Here is a 19,198-nt window from a genome sequence, read left to right as displayed (position 1 = left end):
TTCTGAGTGTATCCATAGGAAAATTTCCCGGAAGTGGAACTGATTAGAGAATCAAAGGGTTAAGTTCATAATTAAATTTTGAGACAAATTGCCTATTTACCTTCCAGAAAATGTGTACTCCCCCAACAAGTGTGTGAAATATCTTTCTTCACACCCTTATCAGCACTGAATTTCATTAAATTTCTGATTTTCATCAATATATGTTAAAAATGGTATTGGTTTGATTTGCAATCCTTTATTAGTGAATAAGGTAAAGTACCTGTCATATGATTTTTGGACATATTGTTACTTCTCTGTAATTTGCTTTGTATTTATATCCTTTATTTTTTCCTACTGGGCTGTTCATATTTTTAAAAATTGGTTTTTATATGCACGTCATAAATTGTGTGAAAATATTTTTTCTGGCTTATGTGTTTTGATTTGGGTTTTGGAATTTTAGACATACAGAAATTTTAACTATTTATATATATAAAGTTTTACTTCTTTTCTCCTATGTTTGTATCTGTATAGAAAGATTCAGCATTCTAACGTTTTGAATATAATTACTCCTGCTTTGATTTTTGCAATTTTTATTATTTTATATTTTAATCTTAAAATTTTCGATATTTGGAGTAAAGTTAGATGAGTATTCATATTTTCCCCTTTCTTTTCCTAAAAGGATAGCCAGTTGCTAAACAGTATTTTTGAAATTTCACTTTTTTTCTCATTTATTTGTAAAACCATCATTATCACTGAATTTCCTTTCTCATTTGGGTCTGCTGTTTTTGGCTTTCCGTTCTGTTCCATTTACCTGTCTACACCTTCTCCACTGCCAAACAGTTTTAATTATTGTCTCTTCATAATATGATTTAATACTGGCAGGCCTAGTCCTTCCTCATTATTCTTTATGATCAAAATTTTCCTGGCTATTCTTACATGTTTATTTTTGCAGATAAAGCTCAGTATCTTTTCTTACCACTTATTGCTACCCATTACTTTTAAACCTTGGACACAACTTGACTGAGTATATTGTGTTTGGGTCACATTTTCTCATGTTTTGTATTTTGTAGGTATTGTCTTAGTATTCCCCAAGCATTTTGGTAAATTTCTCTGCCCTTCCCCCATTTCATTGCTGTATGTTAACATGGATGCTCTGCCTTTTATTTTACTTAAAAGTCTTGCTTATGCCCATGTGGGTAGCTTTGTCCAGATTATATATTTTTTTGGTTCCAATGTGGGTTAATGCTCCTGGTCTTTTCAGTTCATCTGAGATGAGTTTGTCTTATCTCCAGGAAAATAAAGTTTGAAGATGGTGTCTTCTATAAACTGTAGCCAGAGAAGGGAAGTCTTAGCTGGGACTTGGTTCATCCTTAAAGGGAATCCTGCTTTGCCCCTTTCTTCTGTACTTTTAAGTACTCATTGCCCAGCTAAGTTCCATCTTATCAAGAGTGTATCTTAGTCTACCTGGCCTTCAACTGCTCATCTCATTTCAGCCTGAGTTAGCGCAGGTGGTTCTCTCACCATTAATTTATTAGATAGTGCTGGAAACTGAAAATTGAGTAGTAATATTGCCTTTGAAGGGTTCTATGCCTTGAATAACTGTGTCACTCTTTAAAACATGGGGATAAATAACCTTCATTAAATTAAGATTTCTAAGAATTACATCCATCATAGATAACTGGTCACATCCTCTTCTCTCCCTACCAGACAAGCTAAGAAGATCATGAATTGTTTGTAGGCAATGATCTTAATTTGCCTAAATAAAAGTGAATTGAGGGGCTTCCCTGGTGGCGCAGTGGTTGAGAATCTGCCTGCCAATGCAGGGGACACAGGTTTGAGCCCTGGTCTGGGAAGATCCCACATGTCGCGGAGCAACTGGGCCCGTGAGCCACAATTACTCAGCCTGCGCGTCTGGAGCCTGTGCTCTGCAACGAGAGAGGCTGCGATAGTGAGAGGCCCATGCACCGTGATGAAGAGTGGCCCCCGCTCGCCGCAACTAGAGAAAGCCCTCGCATAGAAACAAAGACTCAACACAGCCATAAATAAATTAATTAATTAATTAAAAAAAAAAAGTGAATTGACCCAAATCTTGCTGTGCCAGCCATCGGGCTTCTCTTAACTGTGTCTTGACAATTAAGATTTTTGAAGCTAGGGCAATAGCACCCAGTATGTCCCACAGAAATAAGTCTTAAAACGATGTCCACTAAATATCAAGCTGTTGTGATTTTCTCCATCTCTCCTCCTTTGGAGAGATGGCCTTTCCTCTTCATAAACTCATCTGGATAGATACCTACTATGAACAATTTCCTAAGACCAGCAATTGGAAAAAAATTCCACAGAATCCTAGAGTGTTTTGAGACCTTTGGCTCAGGGTTTGTCCTCACTGAGCTGGGACCTCAAGAGGCTGGCTCTCTTCACAGAGTCTTGGCACTTGATCATTTCTATTAACTCCTAGGCCTTGCCACTGTAAGAGCCTAAATATTTTTAGAATAGGTGGCTACTCTCTAAGGTTGGAGTCAGCATTGCTGATGAGATTCCCCTGGCCCCAAATACTTTCCTTCTCTGATTATAAATGAAACCCTGATAAATGAGGATTGGTCTTTCATAGAGATAGGGTTTTAATGTAGATGTGCACTGAACAGTTTGCAGATTTATTTCCAATGAATTTTGACAAGAATGAGGTGGAAGAATATATGTTGATTTTTTTTTGGCTGAAATGTGTTTTCTTTAATTAAGTTGTTTTATTTTCAGGGTGACCGTGGACTTCCTGGTTTTCCTGGGCTTCATGGAATGCCAGGATCAAAGGTTGAAGAAATCTGTTCTTCTTAAAATTAAGCAATGCCATATTTTATTTCAAATTTAAAGTACTTTATGTTATAAATGGGTTATAAATAAATGTTGATATATAAATTAAAATATATTAAAGTAAATGACTGGGTTAAGATTAATAATCATAGTTTACATAAAGCTTTTACAAATTTCCTTTAAAATTTTCAGCCATAAATCTTATAGTATTTAAAAATTGGTGAGTAGTTTTCATTATATAGAAATTCTCTTAACTATAAACCTTTTACTATAAGGCCCTGTTATAGTAACAAATGCCCTGATTTTTCCTTGCTTTTGGTTATAAAGCCTGGGAAATAGGACTTTTGTAAACAAACGTTAAATAATTTATTTCTATTTTATTTTGATGTGGACATATTAAACTCTGTTGTTTATAATTGGAATTGTTTTTTCTTTAATATATAAGCGAAATATTAATATTTCTCTAAAATTCAGGATTTATATTTTTATCTTTTAGGGTGAAATGGGTCCCAAAGGAGATAAAGGATCACCTGGATTTTATGGCAAAAAGGGAAGTATAGATCCCAAAACAAAGTATCCATATTGAACTTTCAATACAATGGAAATAGAAAATTTGAATTTCAGTCCCAGCCCACTGTTGTAGCAATTAGCTTTGTTCACCTTTCTCAGGGGATTTATTCAGAACAATGGAAAAATAACTGTTGACTGTTATGCATGGTATTCTATAAGAATACTTTGTGTTATTGAGCCTTCTGAACTTTAAAAATATTTACAGAGAGATTCCTTGGAAGTGATAGCTGTTTAACAGTGTCCATTGAGAATCCTATTTTTTCACATTGAAGGAAAGGTTTAGTCTCTTTATATTTAAGATGCTCATTGCTTTTTACTTTTGCCAAGTAGTGGTTTCTGTGTTTAGATGCTTGTAATTCTGCATCCATCTTATCCTCAATGTCATGTTGTGTCCTGGTAAAATAATGCTTTGCTGAAAGCTGCAGGGCCAACACAAGCTGTGGTTCCATGAATTCTGTCACTCCATAAGGAAGTTAGCTTACTTTCCTATTTAAGTTCAAGTTGGAATTTTAAAGCCTTATTGTAAGGATTGTTTTTAAGTGTTTATTTTTAATACAGGGTGCAAAAGGTGAAAAGGGGAATGCTGGTTTTCCTGGCCTTCCTGGACGTGCTGTGAGTTTGACAGAAAAAGTTCTTAAGTATTTTACTTTAAATAAAATGTAACCTCTACTATCTTCTTTTAAAAAGAAAAATTAGTGCAAAAAACATATTAAAATACTTGCATTTATTTTTTCAGGGAGAACCAGGAAGACATGGAAAGGATGGATTAATGGGTAGCCCTGGTTACAAGGTATTTACAAAAAAAAAAAAAGATTTCTGTAACTTGTGAGTGAATATGAGAAAAATGTACAGATATTAGACTTTTTTAATGTATCACATTGGTATAAAATGAATGAACTAAAAGTTGTTTTAGTGTAATTTTAAAATGATTCTAAATTTATTTTGAGTCTATCATGAATTCTTCTGTGTTGGAAATAAAATCCCAGGATATTAAAAGGTTGAGCTTCTTTGATGAGTCATTCAGATGGGTTTGTTTGGTGGATTAGAGGCAGAAGTACTTAGTTGTGTCTCCCAAGGGATTCAGTTTTTTTTCAGAGAGTAGGGACGGAACCCTTAACCCTAACAATTTCAACCTTAACCCTGACAACTTGTGTGGTATGAATATGGGAGAATTAGAGCAAGAAGAACAGCAAAAGTGCCAATCACTCACCAGTCCTGAAAAAACTCAAAGGCACATGCCCTTACGATGGTGGGTTAACATCATCTTATTCTTACATAAAAAACTTCTTTGGGTCAATTATCAAATAGAAACAGGCTTTCTGTAGTGTGGCTTATTAAATAAAAAGACATCAGGTAGGTATATGTATTCAAGTCAGTGTATCTGGAATGAGCCAACAATCCACCTCATTGTCCTACTGTACATTGTTTTGTTTTTGTTTTTGTGTTTTTTGATCCCGAAGGAGAGAATTTGTGTAAATCCATCAACCACCGAGACCACTTGATCAAGCGCTGGATTTAGAGATGTCATCATTTTTCCTAATGGTCAGCACTTTGAAGGCCAAACTTGCTCAGAAATTCAGTCCAAATTTTCTTGGTCTATAGATATTTTCCCTTCCTTTGGAAACATTGTCCATTTTTCCACTTAAAGGTTATGAAAGTTCTCCAAATATCAATGATTCCTTAAAGATTATAGATAGTACTTCCTGAATGTAAAATATGGGGGTCCATTTTCAAGAGCTCAGTCATGTGTTGTTAATTATATTTCACTGGTTTTGTATTTTATTTCCCACTTGTTTGTTGATTAAACAGATATTTATTGTTATTTATTAGGTGCTGGACATATAGAAGAAAACAAAACTCTCATGGAGTTTATAATCTAGTTTCTCTAGGTTAGAGAACACAGATTCTTCTCCTTACCTGCAGATTAGGGATTCATGTAATTTAATTTTTCTTTGTCTTCTGTTATCAAAAGGCCCTGTGCCCCAAGAAATGAGATTATACTTTTTTGGGGGTGGTAGAGTTTAGAGAATAGAAGCGAGTTGGAGTTCCACCTCTCAATGACTTTTTCTAACTAGCTGTATGTTGTATGTCAAATTCTTTGACCTTCAGTTTTCTCCATTTCAAAAATGGAGTAAATGTTACCTACTTAGGATGGTGTGGTAGAGACAGAGTAAGATAAAGGAATAAGTGTTCAATAAGGAATTCATTTACTGCCTATTTTTTGATTTGAACATAGCCTTAAGGTGCCTTTTTGAGCTTTTTAAAAAAAAAACACTTTACTGAGGTATGATTGACATACAAAAACCTGTACATATTTAATGTAGGCAATTTGGTGAGTTTGTATGTAAGTATACGCAGTGAGCCATCACTGCAATCAATGCCATAAACATATCTGTCACCTCCAAAAATTTCTTTCCTCCCTCTTATTATTATTATTATATTAAAAAAAAATAAATTTATTTATTTATTTATTTTTGGCTGTGTTGGGTCTTTGTTGCTGTGTGTGGGCTTTCTCTAGTTGTGTCGAGTGGGGGCTACTCTTCGTTGTGGTGCACTGGCTTCTCAATGCGGTAGCTTCTCTTGTTGTGGAGCATGGGCTCTAGGTGTGCAGGCTTTAGTAGTTGTGGCACGTGGGCTCAGTAGCTGTGGCGCACGGGCTTAGTTGCTACGCTGCATGTGGGATCTTCCCGGACCAGGGCTCGAACCCGTGTCCCCTGTGTTGGCAGGCGGATTCTTAACCACTGTGCCACCAGGGAAGCCTTCTCCATGTCTTTTCATGACTTGATAGCTCATTTCTTAGTACTGAGTAATATTCTTGTCTGGATAGTCCACAGTTTATATTTCCTTTTTGGAATCTTTGGATAATGAATCATACCTAATTTTCTCTGACCGTATTAATATCTATTTTCTTCCTCCCACCCAGATTTTTGTTTTGGAATTTTTCAGTCCTACAGAAAATTGAACCTCATAAATATATGAACATTTACTTCTATAATTTTTTTTTGTTGAGCCACTGGAAAGTAAATGAGACACCGTGCATTTCTCTCCTAAACACTTTAGCTTATATCTCCTAAGAATACTTTAATTCCATTATGATGCCCAAGAGATTTAATATCAATACAATACTATTTTCTAATATGAGCCTATATTCAAATTTTTCTAATTGTTTAAAAATTGTTCTAAATAGCTATTTTTTTCACCTGATACAATCAAGATTTGTGCCTTGCATTTGGTTGTGTATTAGTCAGGGTTGCTCCAGAGAAACAAAACCGATAGGATGTGTGTATGTGTGTGTGTATTTACATTATTTATAATGTATTTGTCAATATATAAATGTATATTTTTATACCATATATATCAAAATAAATATCTTTTCATGTGTGTATATATATATATATATATATTTTATATATAGAGAGAAGGGTAAGGGGGTGTTGGTGAGGGAAAGGGCGAGGGACAGGGAGGGATGGGGATTGATTAATTTATTCATTCATTCAAAGGAATTGTCTCATGCAATTCTGGGGACTCTGCTTTCCATCACTATAGTTTTACCATTCTCACAATGTCAGTTAAATATAATCATACTGTATTTAGTCGTATGGATATATGACAGTTGGTTTCTTCATCTATCAGCTGATGAACATTTGAATTGTTTCCTATATTTGGCACTTATGAATAATGTTGATATGAATATTCTTATGCACATCTGAGTTGAACAAGTTTTCATTTCTCTTGGGTTGATACCTAGTAGAATTGCTGGATTGTATGGTGAGTGTATATTTAACTTCCTAAGAAAATTCCTAACTATTTTCCAAAGTGGTTTCATTCTTCTCTATTGCCATCAGCAATTCAAGAGAATTCCAGTTTTACCACATCCTGCCAACACTTAATATTTTGTATTTTAGCTATTTTAGTTGGTACATCATGGCATCTCATGTGGTTTTAGTTTGCATTTTTCTGATGACTGACAGTGTTGACATCTTCTTATGGGCTTGTTGGCCATTTGTATATCTTCTTTTGTGAAGTATCTATTCAAAATATTTGACCATTTAAAAAAACTTTGGGTGGTTTGTTTTCTTATTGATGAATTGTAAGAGTTCTTTGTATATTCTGGATATTGGTCCTTTATCAGATATGTATTTGTGAATATTATCTCCCGATCTTTGGATTGCCTTTCTTCCTTAATGGTGTCTTTTGATGGGAAGAAGTGTTTCTTCTGGATGAAGTCTAACTTCTTAAAATATTTTTCGGTTCATGCCTTTTGTGTTCTATTTAATCTTTACCTAACTTAGGGGCAGAGATTTGCTCGTATCTTTTCTTCTAAAAGAAAATATTATCAAAGTTTCTAAACGCACATATAGAACATCATATTTTCTAAAACTGTATCATCTTAGCTTACAAATTTAGCTCTATGATCCATTTTGATGATTTTAATTTCTATGTATGGTGTGAGGTAAAAGTTAAGGTTCTTTTTTTTCCCCATTTGGAGACCTGGTTTTTCCAGCACAATTTATTGAAGAGAGTATCATTTCCCATTGAATTACATGAGCATTTTTGCCAAGTATCAATTAATCAATATACGTGTGAACCTATTTTTGGACTCTTGATTTTGTTCTACTCATCTATACCTCTATCGTTTTGTCAACAACACGCTGTCCTGATTATCATAACTTTAAATTAAGTCTGGGAATCAGTTAGTATAAGCATCTAAATTTGTTTTTCTTTTTAAAATTGTAATAGTCTAGGTCGATATAAATTTAATATAAGCTTTAGTATCAGCTTGAAATTTTCTTACAAAAAAAGCCTTCTGAAACTTGTTAAAGAAACTTTTTAGTTTGGAATACTTTTAGATTTACTGAAAAGTTGTAGATAAATAAAGTTGTAAATAGTACAGAGACGTTTCCTTATACACCTTACCCAGTTTCTCCTGATGTTAACATCTTATATTACTATGATGCATTTGTCAAAAGTAAGAAATCAGTATTGTCAAATTGCTGTTAATGGAACTCCATACTTTATTTGGATTTCATCAGTTTTTCCTCTAATGCCCTTTTGCAGTTCCAGGATCCAATCCAGGATATACCACATCGCATTTATTTTTGTCATGCCTCCTTAGTCTCCTCTAATCCGTGATGATTTATCAGTCTTTTCTTACTTTTTATGACTTAGTTTTGCAGAGTGTTAGTTAGGTTTTCTGTAGAATGTCACTCAATTTGGGTTTGTCTGATTAGACTGGAATTATTTTGGGAGTGGCAGAGAAGGATAACACAAAGGTCAGTGCCCTTCTCATCATATTAGAGAGTAAATACTATCCACATGTCTGATCATTGGTATGTTAACCTTGGTCCCTTGGTTATGGTATTATCCATGTTCAGTTTACCCATGATCAACATGGGGGTCAGGGCCACTGACCCTCCCCACAGTTGAAAATCCTAGTATAATTTAAAGTTGGCCCTCTGTATATGTGGTTCCTCTGTATCCATGGATCCGAATCTGTGGATTCAACCAACCAGGGATCACGTGGTACTATACTATTTATTGTTGAAAAAAACCCGCATATAAGTGGACCCCTGTAGTTCAAACCTGTGTTGTTCAAGGGCCAAATATATTTGTCAGGTTTCTCCACTGTGAAGTTACTGCTTTTTCCTTTCCACATTCCATTTGGAAGCGAGTCCACAAATCCAGCCCCTATTCAAGATGGAGAAGTATCAACACAGCATATCATTCCGCTTATGTTGGTTTTCTTTAATTTATCTCAACAATGTTATGTGGTTTTCAGTGTACATGTCTTGTATGTCTTTTGTTAAATTAATACCCGAGTATTTTATTTTTTATACTCTTACGAATAGTTTATTTTTAATTTATTTTTGTTTGTTGCTAGCATATGAAAATACAATTTGTTTTGGCATATTGATCATATATCCTGCAATATTGCTAAATCTGTTTATCAGTTCCTGCAACTTTCTTTGTAAATTCCTTATGCTTTTCTGCATAGATGATCATACTGTCTGCAAATCAAGAGAGTTTTCTTCTACTATACCAATTTATATTGATATGACTCTATTTTAATAGTTTTATTGCACTGACCCAGCCCTCCAATACAATATTGAGTAGAAGTGGTGAGAATGTACTTTCTTGCCTTGGTTTCTGACAAGGTGGAGAACCTTCAGTCTTTCACCAGTGTTACTTGCTGGTTTTACATAGAAACCCTACATCAAGTTGAAATTCCTTTTTATTACTACTCTCTTGAGCATTTTTTCTCTTTTTAATTATGACTAGGTGTTGAAATTCATCAAAAACCTTGTTTACATTTATTGAGTTGATTATATTGTTTTCCTCCCTTATCTCCTTAATATGATGTATAACATTGATTTTTGTATGTTATATCAAACTTTCATTATTGGGATAAACCCCAGTTGTTCATCTTATATTATTATTCTTACATATTGTTGGATTCAATTTGGAAATATTGTTTTTTTTTTTTTTTTAAACATCTTTATTGAAGTATAATTGCCTTACAATAGTGTGTTAGCTTCTGCTTTATAACAAAGTGAATCAGTTATACATATACAATATGTTCCCATTTCTCTTCCCTCTTGCATCTCCCTCCCTCCCACCCTCCCCATCCCACCCCTCTAGGTGGTCACAAAGCACCGAGCTGATCTCCCTGTGCTATGCGGCTGCTTCCCACTAGCTATCTATTTTACATTTGGTAGTGTATATATGTCCATGACACTCTCTTACCCTGTCACATCGCACCCCACCCCCTCCCCATATCCTCAAGTCCATTCTCTAGTAGGTCTGTGTCTTTATTCCCGTCTTGCCACTAGGTTCTTCATGGCCTTTTTTTTTTTTTTTTTTTTCCTTAGATTCCGTATATATGTGTTAGCATACTGTATTTGTTTTTCTCTTTCTGACTTACTTCACTCTGTATGACAGACTCTAACTCCATCCACCTCATTACAAATACCTCCATTTCATTTCTTTTTATGGCTGAGTAATATTCCATTGTATATATGTGCCACATCTTCTTTATCCATTCATCTGTCGATGGACATTTAGGTTGCTTCCAGGTCCTGGCTATTGTAAATAGAGCTGCAATGAACATTGTGGTATATGACACTTTTTGACCTATGGTTTTCTCAGGGTATATGCCCAGTAGTGGGATTGCTGGGTCGTATGGTAGTTCTATTTGTAGTTTTTTAAGGAACCTCCATACTGTTCTCCATAGTGGCTGTATCAATTTACATTCCCACCAACAGTGCAAGAGTGTTCCCTTTCCTCCACACCCTCTCCAGCATTTATTGTTTCTAGATTTTTTGATGATGGCCATTCTGACCGGTGTGAGATGATATCTCATTGTAGTTTTGATTTGCATTTCTCTAATGATTAATGATGTTGAGCATTCTTTCATGTGTCTGTAGGCCATCTGTATATCCTCTTTGGAGAAATGTCTATTTAGGTCTTCTGCCCATTTTTGGATTGGGTTGTTCGTTTTTTTGTTATTGAGCTGCATGAGCTGCTTGTAAATCTTGGAGATTAATCCATTGTCAGTTGCTTCATTTGCAAATATTTTCTCCCATTCTGAGGGTTGTCTTTTGGTCTTGTTTATGGTTTCCTTTGCTGTGCAAAAGCTTTTAAGTTTCATTAGGTCCCATTTGTTTATTTGTGTTCTTATTTCCATTTCTCTGGGAGCTGGGTCAAAAAGAATCTTGCTGTGATGTATGTCATAGAGTGTTCTGCCTATGTTTTCCTCTAAGAGTTTGATAGTGTCTGGCCTTACACTTAGGTTTTTAATCCATTTGGAGTTTATTTTTGTGCATGGTGTCAGGGAGTGTTCTAATTTCATACTTTTACATGTAGCTGTCCAATTTTCCCAGCACCACTTATTGAAGAGGCTGTCTTTTCTCCACTGTATATGCTTGCCTCCTTTATCAAAGATAAGGTGACCATACGTGTGTGGGTTTATCTCTGGGCTTTCTATCCTGTTCCATTGATCTATATTTCTGTTTTTGTGCCAGTACCAAACTGTCTTGATTACTGAAGCTTTGTAGTATAGTCTGAAGTCAGGGAGCCTGATTCCCCCAGCTCCATTTTTCGTTCTCAAGATTGCTTTGGCTATTCGAGGTCTTTTGTGTTTCCATACAAATTGTGAAATTTTTTGTTCTAGTTCTGTGAAAAATGCCAGTGGTAGTTTGATAGGGATTTCATTGAATCTGTAGATTGCTTTGGGTAGTAGAGTCATTTTCACAATGTTGATTCTTCCAATCCAGGAACATGGTATATCTCTCCATCTATTTGTATCATCTTTAATTTCTTTCATCAGTGTCTTATAATTTTCTGCATACAGGTCTTTTGTCTCCTTAGGTAGGTTTATTCCTAGATATCTTATTCTTTTTGTTGCAATGGTAAACGGGAGTGTTTTCTTAATTTCACTTTCAGATTTTTCGTCATTAGTGTATAGAAATGCAAGAGATTTCTGTGCATTAATTTTGTATCCTGCTACTTAACCAAATTCATTGATTAGCTCTAGGAGTTTTCTGGTAGCCTCTTTAGGATTCTCTATGTATAGTATCATGTCATCTGCAAATAGTGACAGCTTTACTTCTTCTTTTCCGATTTGGATTCCTTTTATTTCTTTGTCTTCTCTGATTGCTGTGGCTAACACTTCCAAAACTATGTTGAATAATAGTGGTGAGAGTGGGCAACCTTGTCTTGTTCCTGATCTTAGTGGAAATGGTTTCAGTTTTTCACCATTGAGGACAATGTTGGCTGTGGGCTTGTCATACATGGCCTTTATTATGTTGAGGAAAGTTCCCTCTATGCCTACTTTCTGCAGGGCTTTTATCATAAATGGGTGTTGAATTTTGTCGAAAGCTTTCTCTGCATCTATTGAGATGATCATATGGTTTTTCTCCTTCAATTTGTTAATATGGTGTATCACATTGATTGATTTGCATATATTGAAGAATCCTTGCATTCCTGGGATAAACCCCACTTGATCATGGTGTATGATCCTTTTAATGTGCTGTTGGATTCTGTTTGCTAGTATTTTGTTGAGGATTTTTGCATCTATGTTCATCAGTGATATTGGCCTGTAGATTTCTTTCTTTGTGACATCTTTGTCTGGTTTTGGTATCAGGGTGATGGTGGCCTCGTAGAATGAGTTTGGGAGTGTTCCTCCCTCTGCAATATTTTGGAAGAGTTTGAGAAGGATAGGTGTTAGCTCTTCTCTAAATGTTTGGTAGAATTCACCTGTGAAGCCATCTGGTCCTGGGCTTTTGTTTGTTGGAAGGTTTTTAATCACAGTTTCAATTTCAGTGCTTGTGATTGGTCTGTTCATATTTTCTATTTCTTCCTGGTTCAGTCTCGGCAGTTTGTGCATTTCTAAGAATCTGTCCATTTCTTCCAGGTTGTCCATTTTATTGGCATAGAGTTGCTTGTAGTAATCTCTCATGATCGTTTGTATTTCTGCAGTGTCAGTGGTTATTTCTCCTTTTTCATTTCTAATTCTATTGATCTGAGTCTTCTCCCTTTTTCTCTTGATGAGTCTGGCTAATGGTTTATCAATTTTGTTTATCTTCTCAAAGAACCAGCTTTTAGTTTCATTGATTTTTGCTATTGTTTCCTTCATTCCTTTTTCATTTATTTCTGACCTGATCTTTATAATTTCTTTCCTTCTGCTGGCTTTGGGGTTTTTTTGTTCTTCTTTCTCTAATTGCTTTAGGTGCAAGGTTAGGTTGTTTATTCGAGATGTTTCCTGTTTCTTGAGGTAGGCTTGTATTGCTATAAACTTCCCTCTTAGCACTGCTTTTGCTGCATCCCATAGGTTTTGGGTCGTCATGTCTCCATTGTCATTTGTTTCTAGGTATTTTTTGATTTCCCCTTTGATTTCTTCAATGATCACTTCGTTATTAAGTAGTGTATTGTGTAGCCTCCATGTGTTTGTATTTTTTACAGATTTTTTCCTGTAATTGATATCTAGTCTCATAGCGTTGTGGTCAGAAAAGATACTTGATACGATTTCAATTTTCTTAAATTTACCAAGGCTTGATTTGTGACCCAATATATGATCTATCCTGGAGAATGTTCCATGAGCACTTGAGAAAAATGTGTATTCTGTTGTTTTGGGGTGGAATGTCCTATAAATATCAATCAAGTCCATCTTGTTTAATGTATCATTTAAAGCTTGTGTTTCCTTATTTATTTTCATTTTGGATGATCTGTCCATTGGTGAAAGTGGGGTGTTAAAGTCCCCTACTATGATTGTGTTGCTGTCGATTTCCCCTTTTATGGCTGTTAGTACTTGCCTTATGTATTGAGGTGCTCCTATGTTGGGTGCATAAATATTTACAATTGTTATACCTTCCTCTTGGATCGATCCCTTGATCATTATATAGTGTCCTTCTTTGTCTCTTGTAATAGTCTTTATTTTAAAGTCTATTTTGTCTGATATGAGAATTGCTACTCCAGCTTTCTTTTGATTTCCATTTGCATGGAATATCTTTTTCCATCCCCTCACTTTCAGTCTGTATGTGTCTCTAGGTCTGAAGTGGGTCTCTTGTAGACAGCATATATATGGGTCTTGTTTTTGTATCCATTCAGCCAGCCTGTGTCTTTTGGTGGGAGCATTTAATCCATTTACATTCAAGGTAATTATCGATATGTATGTTCCTATTCCCATTTTCTTAAATGTTTTGGGCTTGTTATTGTAGGTGTTTTCCTTCTCTTGTGTTTCTTGCCTAGAGAAGTTCCTTTAGCATTTGTTGTAAAGCTGGTTTGGTGGTGCTGAACTCTCTCAGCTTTTGCTTGTCTGTAAAGGTTTTAATTTCTCCATCACATCTGAATGAGATCCTTGCTGGGTAGAGTAATCTTGGTTGTAGGTTTTTCTCCTTCATCACTTTAAGTATATCCTACCACTCCCTTCTGGCTTGCAGAGTTTCTGCTGAAAGATCAGATGTTAACCTTATGGGGATTCCCTTGTGTGTTATTTGTTGTTTTTCCCTTGTTGCTTTTAATATGTTTTCCTTGTATTTAATTTTTGACCGTTTGATTAATATGTGTCTTGGCGTGTTTCTCCTTGGGTTTACCCTGTATGGGACTCTCTGTGCTTCCAGGACTTGATGAACTATTTCCTTTCCCATATTAGGGAAGTTTTCATCTATAATCTCTTCAAATATTTTCTCAGTCCCTTTCTTTTTCTCTTCTTCTTCCGGGACCCCTATAATTCGAATGTTGGTGCGTTTAATGTTGTCCCAGAGGTCTCTGAGACTGTCCTCAGTGCTTTTCATTCTTTTTTCTTTATCCTGCTCTGCAGTAGTTATTTCCACCATTTTATCTTCCAGGTCACTTATCCTTTCTTCTGCCTCAGTTATTCTGCTATTGATCCCATCTAGAGTATTTTTAATTTCATTTATTGTGTTTTTCATCGTTGCTTGGTTCCTCTTTAGTTCTTCTACATCCTTGTTAAATGTTTCTTGCATTTTGTCTATTCTATTTCCCAGATTTTGGATCATCCTTACTATCATTATTCTGAATTCTTTTTCAGGTAGACTACCTATTTCCTCTTCATTTGTTAAGTCTGGTGTGTTTTGACCCTGTTCCTTCATCTGCTGTGTGTTTTTCTGTCGTCTCATTTTGCTTATCTTACTGTGTTTGGGGTCTCCTTTTCACAGGCTGCAGGTTCGTAGTTCCTGCTGTTTTTGGTATCTGTCCCCAGTGGCTAAGGTTGGTTCAGTGGGTTGTGTAGGCTTCCTGGTGGAGGGGGCTAGTGCCTGAGTTCTGGTGGATGAGGCTGGATCTTGTCTTTCTGGTGGGCACGTCCACGTCTGGTGGTGTATTTTGGGGGGTCTGTGGCCTTATTATGATTTTAGGCAGCCTCTCTGCTAATGGATGGGGCTGTGTTCCTGTCTTGCTAGTTGTTTGGCATAGGGTGTTCAGCACTGTAGCTTGCTGGTCATTGAGTGATGCTGAGTCTTGATGTTGAGATGGAGATCTCTGAGAGATTTTTGCCGTTTGGTATTACGTGGAGCTGGGAGGTCTCTTGTGGACCAGTGTCCCGAAGTTGGCTCTCCCACCTCCGAGGTACGGCCCTGATGCCTGACTGGAGCACCAAGAGCCTTTCGTCCACACGACTCAGAGTAAAAGGGAGAAAAAATAGAAAGAAAGAAAGAAAGAGGCTATAATATAGTGAAGTAAAATAAAGCTATTATAAAGCAAAGCTATACAGACAAAATCTCACCCAGAAGCATATACATATACACTCACAAAAAAAGGAAAAGGGGAAAAATTAATATATCCTGCTCCCAAAGTCCACCTCCTGAATTTGGGATGATTCGTTGTCTATTCAGGTATTCAACAGATGCAGGCACATCAAGTTGTTTGTGGAGTTTTAATCCACTGCTTCTGATGCTACTGGGAGAGATTTCCCCTTCTCTTCTCTGTTCGCACAGCTCCCGGGGTTCAGCTTTGGATTTGGACCCGCCTCTGCATGTAGGTCGCCTGAGGGTGTCTGTTCCCTGCCCAGACAGGACGGGGCTAAAGGAGCAGCTGCTTCGGGGGCTCTGGCTCACCCAGGCCGCGGGGAGGGAGGGGTACGGAGGAGGCGGGGCGAGCCTGTGGTGTCAGAGGCCGGCGTGACGTTGCACCAGCCTGAGGCTCGCAGTGCGTTCTCCCAGGGAAGTTGTCCCTGGATCATGGGCCCCTGGCAGTGGCGGGCTGCACAGGCTCCCAGGAGGGGCGGTGTGGAGAGTGACCTGTGCTCGTACACAGGATTTTTGGAGGCGGCAGCAGCAGCCCCAGCGTCTCACGCCCGTCTCTGGGGTCTGCGCTGATAACCGCGGCTCACGCCTGTCTCTGGATTCTGCGCTGTTAGCCGCGGCTCGCGCCCGCCTCTGGGGTCCGCGCTGATAGCCGCGGCTCGCGCCAGTCTCTGGAGTTCGTTTAGGCGGCGCTCTGAATCCCCTCTCCTTGTGCGCCACGAAACAAAGTAGCAAGAAAAAGACTCTTGCCTCTTCGGCAGCTGCAGACTTTTTCCAGGTCTCCCTCCCAGCCAGCTGTGGTGCGCTAACCCCTTCAGGCTGTGTTCACACCGCCAACCCCAGCCCTCTCCCTGGGATCCGACCGAAGCCCTAGCCTCAGCTCCCAGCCCCGCCCGCCCCGGCGGCTGAGCAGACAAGCCTCTCGGGCTGGTGAATGCTGCTCGGCGCCGATCCTCTGTGCGGGAGTCTCTCCGCTTTTTCCTCTGCGCCCCTGTTGCTGTGGGGTCCACGCTGATAGCCACGGCTCGCGCCCGTCTCTGAAGTTCGTTTAGGCGGCGCTCTGAATCCCCTCTCCTCGCGCACCAGGAAACAAAGAGGGAAGAAAAAGTCTCTTGCCTCTTCGGCAGCTGCAGACTTTATCCCGGACTTCCTCCTGGCTAGCTGTGGTGCACTAACCCCTTCAGGCTGTGTTCACGCTGCCAACCCCAGCCCTCTCCCTGGGATCCGACTGCAGCCCGAGCCTCAGGTCCCAGCCCCGCCCGCCCCGGCGGGTGAGCAGAGGAGCCTCTGGGGTCGGTGAGTGCTGCTCGGCGCCGAGCCTCCATGCGGGAATCTCTCCGCTTTGCCCTCCGCAACCCTGTTGCTGCGCTCTCCTCCGTGGCTCCAAAGCTTCCCCCCTCTGCCACCCGCAGTCTCTGCCCGCGAAGGTCCTTCCTAGTGCGTGGAAATCTTTCCTCCTTCACAGCTCCCTCCCACTGGTGCAGGTGCCGTCCCTATTCTTTTGTCTCTGTTATTTCTTTTTTCTTTTGCCCTACCCAAGTACGGGGGGAGTTTCTTCCCTTTTGGGAGGTCTGACGTTTTCTGCCAGCATTCAGTGGGTGTTCTGTAGGAGCAGTTCCACGTGTAGATGTATTTCTACTGTATCTGTGGGAAGGAAGGTGATCTCCGCGTCTTACTCTTCCGCCATCTTCTCTCAGGCGGAAATATTGTTTTAAAAGACTTTTGTGTCTATGTTCATGAGATTATGGTCAGTAGTTTTCTTGTCATATTTTTGTATGGCTTTGATATCAAAATAATACTGTCTTCTATTTTCTGAGAGAGTTTTTATAGAATTCGTATCATTTCTTCCTTATTTGGTACAATTCATTAGTGAAGCCATTTGGACCCGGGCTTTGTGGGTGTGAGGAAGATTTTAATTACTAATTCAATTCCATTGCTAAATATTGGGCTATTTAGAGCTTCTCTTTCTTCTCAATTAAGTTTTGGTAATTTGTACCTTTCAAGGATATAGTCCATTTCATTCAGTTTTCAAATTTGTTGACATATTTTGTTTATAACATTGCATTATTCTTGTCCTTTTGATGTAAGATTTGTAATGTCCTATCTTTCATTCCTGATATTATATATTTTATAATAATGACTTATTATTGGTAGTTACAGTTGAAATCAAACACCACAGGGTTTTTCCTTCATCTGGGCCTGGTGCTTTTTTGTTGAGTTTTTTCCTTGATAACTTCCTCTTATTTCTTACGTGAAAATTGCTTGGCTTAAGCAACGATAGTAAACTTCATTTTCTTAGAAAATTAACCATTCCATCCAGATTTTTCAAGTGACTTCTATCAAATTATGCAAATTCTTCTCATGATTTTTAAAAAGTTTTCTGTTTCAATGATTATTCTGTTGTTTCTTTGAATATTTATACTTTCCCTTTCTACTCTTTTTTGTGAGATTATGTAAGCTTTTGGTTTCTCTACTATGTTGGTTTTTATTTAAAGATCTAACATTGTAATTTATTTATTAACTTCATTGATATTTCCAGTTTTTTAAACTTGTTAATCTATATTCTTTCTATCTTTTTTTCTTATATTTTTTCTATATTTCATAATTGGGAATTAAATTTATTTATTTTCATTCTTTCACTATTTTTTGCTCTTAGTATTTAAATTATAAATTTTTTTCTGATCATTCTGCAATTAAACCCCCTTGATTTTAATGTGTAATGTTGTCATTAATATTGTTTTTTAGAATTTTTGCAATTTTGGTTTTATTTTTGTTTTTCCAAGAGTTATTTAAAAGTTAAAAAAAAGGGTTTTTTTAGGTTGAGAGGTGTTTAATTTTGATTCTGTTATCAATTTCTGGTCTTCTTACACTGCATCAGAGAATATTATTTGTATAATTTCTTCTTTATGGGATTTATTGAATTTTAGTCTTTGAACTATTATATGTTCAGTTTTCAGGAGTGTTCCCTGTGAATATGAGAAGGTGAATTCTATTTTGAGATGTGAAACTCAGTATCCATTCATTAGATCTATTTCACTGACTATCTTTTTGAGATCATCTATATACTTAATTTCTGGTTTGTTTGACATGCTTTGGACAGAGTGTGATTTGTTAGTGTCCCTCTTAATGCATTTCCATCAACTTCTCCTTCCATCTTCTGTTTCATGAAGGTGGTTTTTATGTTGTTTGTTGCATAGTTATTCGCAACTGTTAGAACTTCATTTTGAATTGTGGCTTTAGCATTATAAAATGTCATTTTTGTCTCCTTTAATAATTTTTAGCTTGAATTCTGCCTTGTCTTTACCAGGATTACATTCATCCTTTCTGATTATTTGTATTGTTTGCAGAAACTTTGCCCGTCCTGCAGTTGTGTAGCTTTAAGCTTTTTGAATCACTTTGTTCTAGTTGTTTCTCTTCTATCAAGCATAGAATTGGTCTTTCCTTTCTAAAGCAATCTGAAATATTTTTATTATTGACTGATAGGATTGGTCTTATCTCTGTCATAATGATTATGTTATAATTTTGTTATACTTACTATGTGCATTATGCTGTATTTACTATACTTCTTTCTTAATGTGATCTGT

General features: G+C 37.2%; 1 protein-coding gene across 3 annotated transcripts in view; it reads left to right on the top strand.

The window, feature by feature from the left end:
• Nucleotides 1-19,198, top strand: part of COL21A1 (collagen type XXI alpha 1 chain) — a 193,059-nt gene that overhangs the window by 107,127 nt on the left and 66,734 nt on the right. For all 3 annotated transcript variants that reach the window (XM_059938999.1, XM_059938997.1, XM_059938998.1), the window contains 4 exons: nt 2,731-2,784; nt 3,281-3,336; nt 3,915-3,966; nt 4,091-4,144. In XM_059938999.1, coding sequence (XP_059794982.1) covers nt 2,731-2,784; nt 3,281-3,336; nt 3,915-3,966; nt 4,091-4,144 — 216 coding nt within the window. The remainder of the gene's footprint in view (nt 1-2,730; nt 2,785-3,280; nt 3,337-3,914; nt 3,967-4,090; nt 4,145-19,198) is intronic.

Source organism: Balaenoptera ricei, chromosome 11 (genome assembly GCF_028023285.1).
Source record: "Balaenoptera ricei isolate mBalRic1 chromosome 11, mBalRic1.hap2, whole genome shotgun sequence".
In the NCBI taxonomy this organism is placed as follows: domain Eukaryota; kingdom Metazoa; phylum Chordata; class Mammalia; order Artiodactyla; family Balaenopteridae; genus Balaenoptera; species Balaenoptera ricei.
The sequence above is the reverse complement of the archived record's forward strand: the minus strand, read 5'-3'. Positions and strand labels throughout refer to the sequence as shown.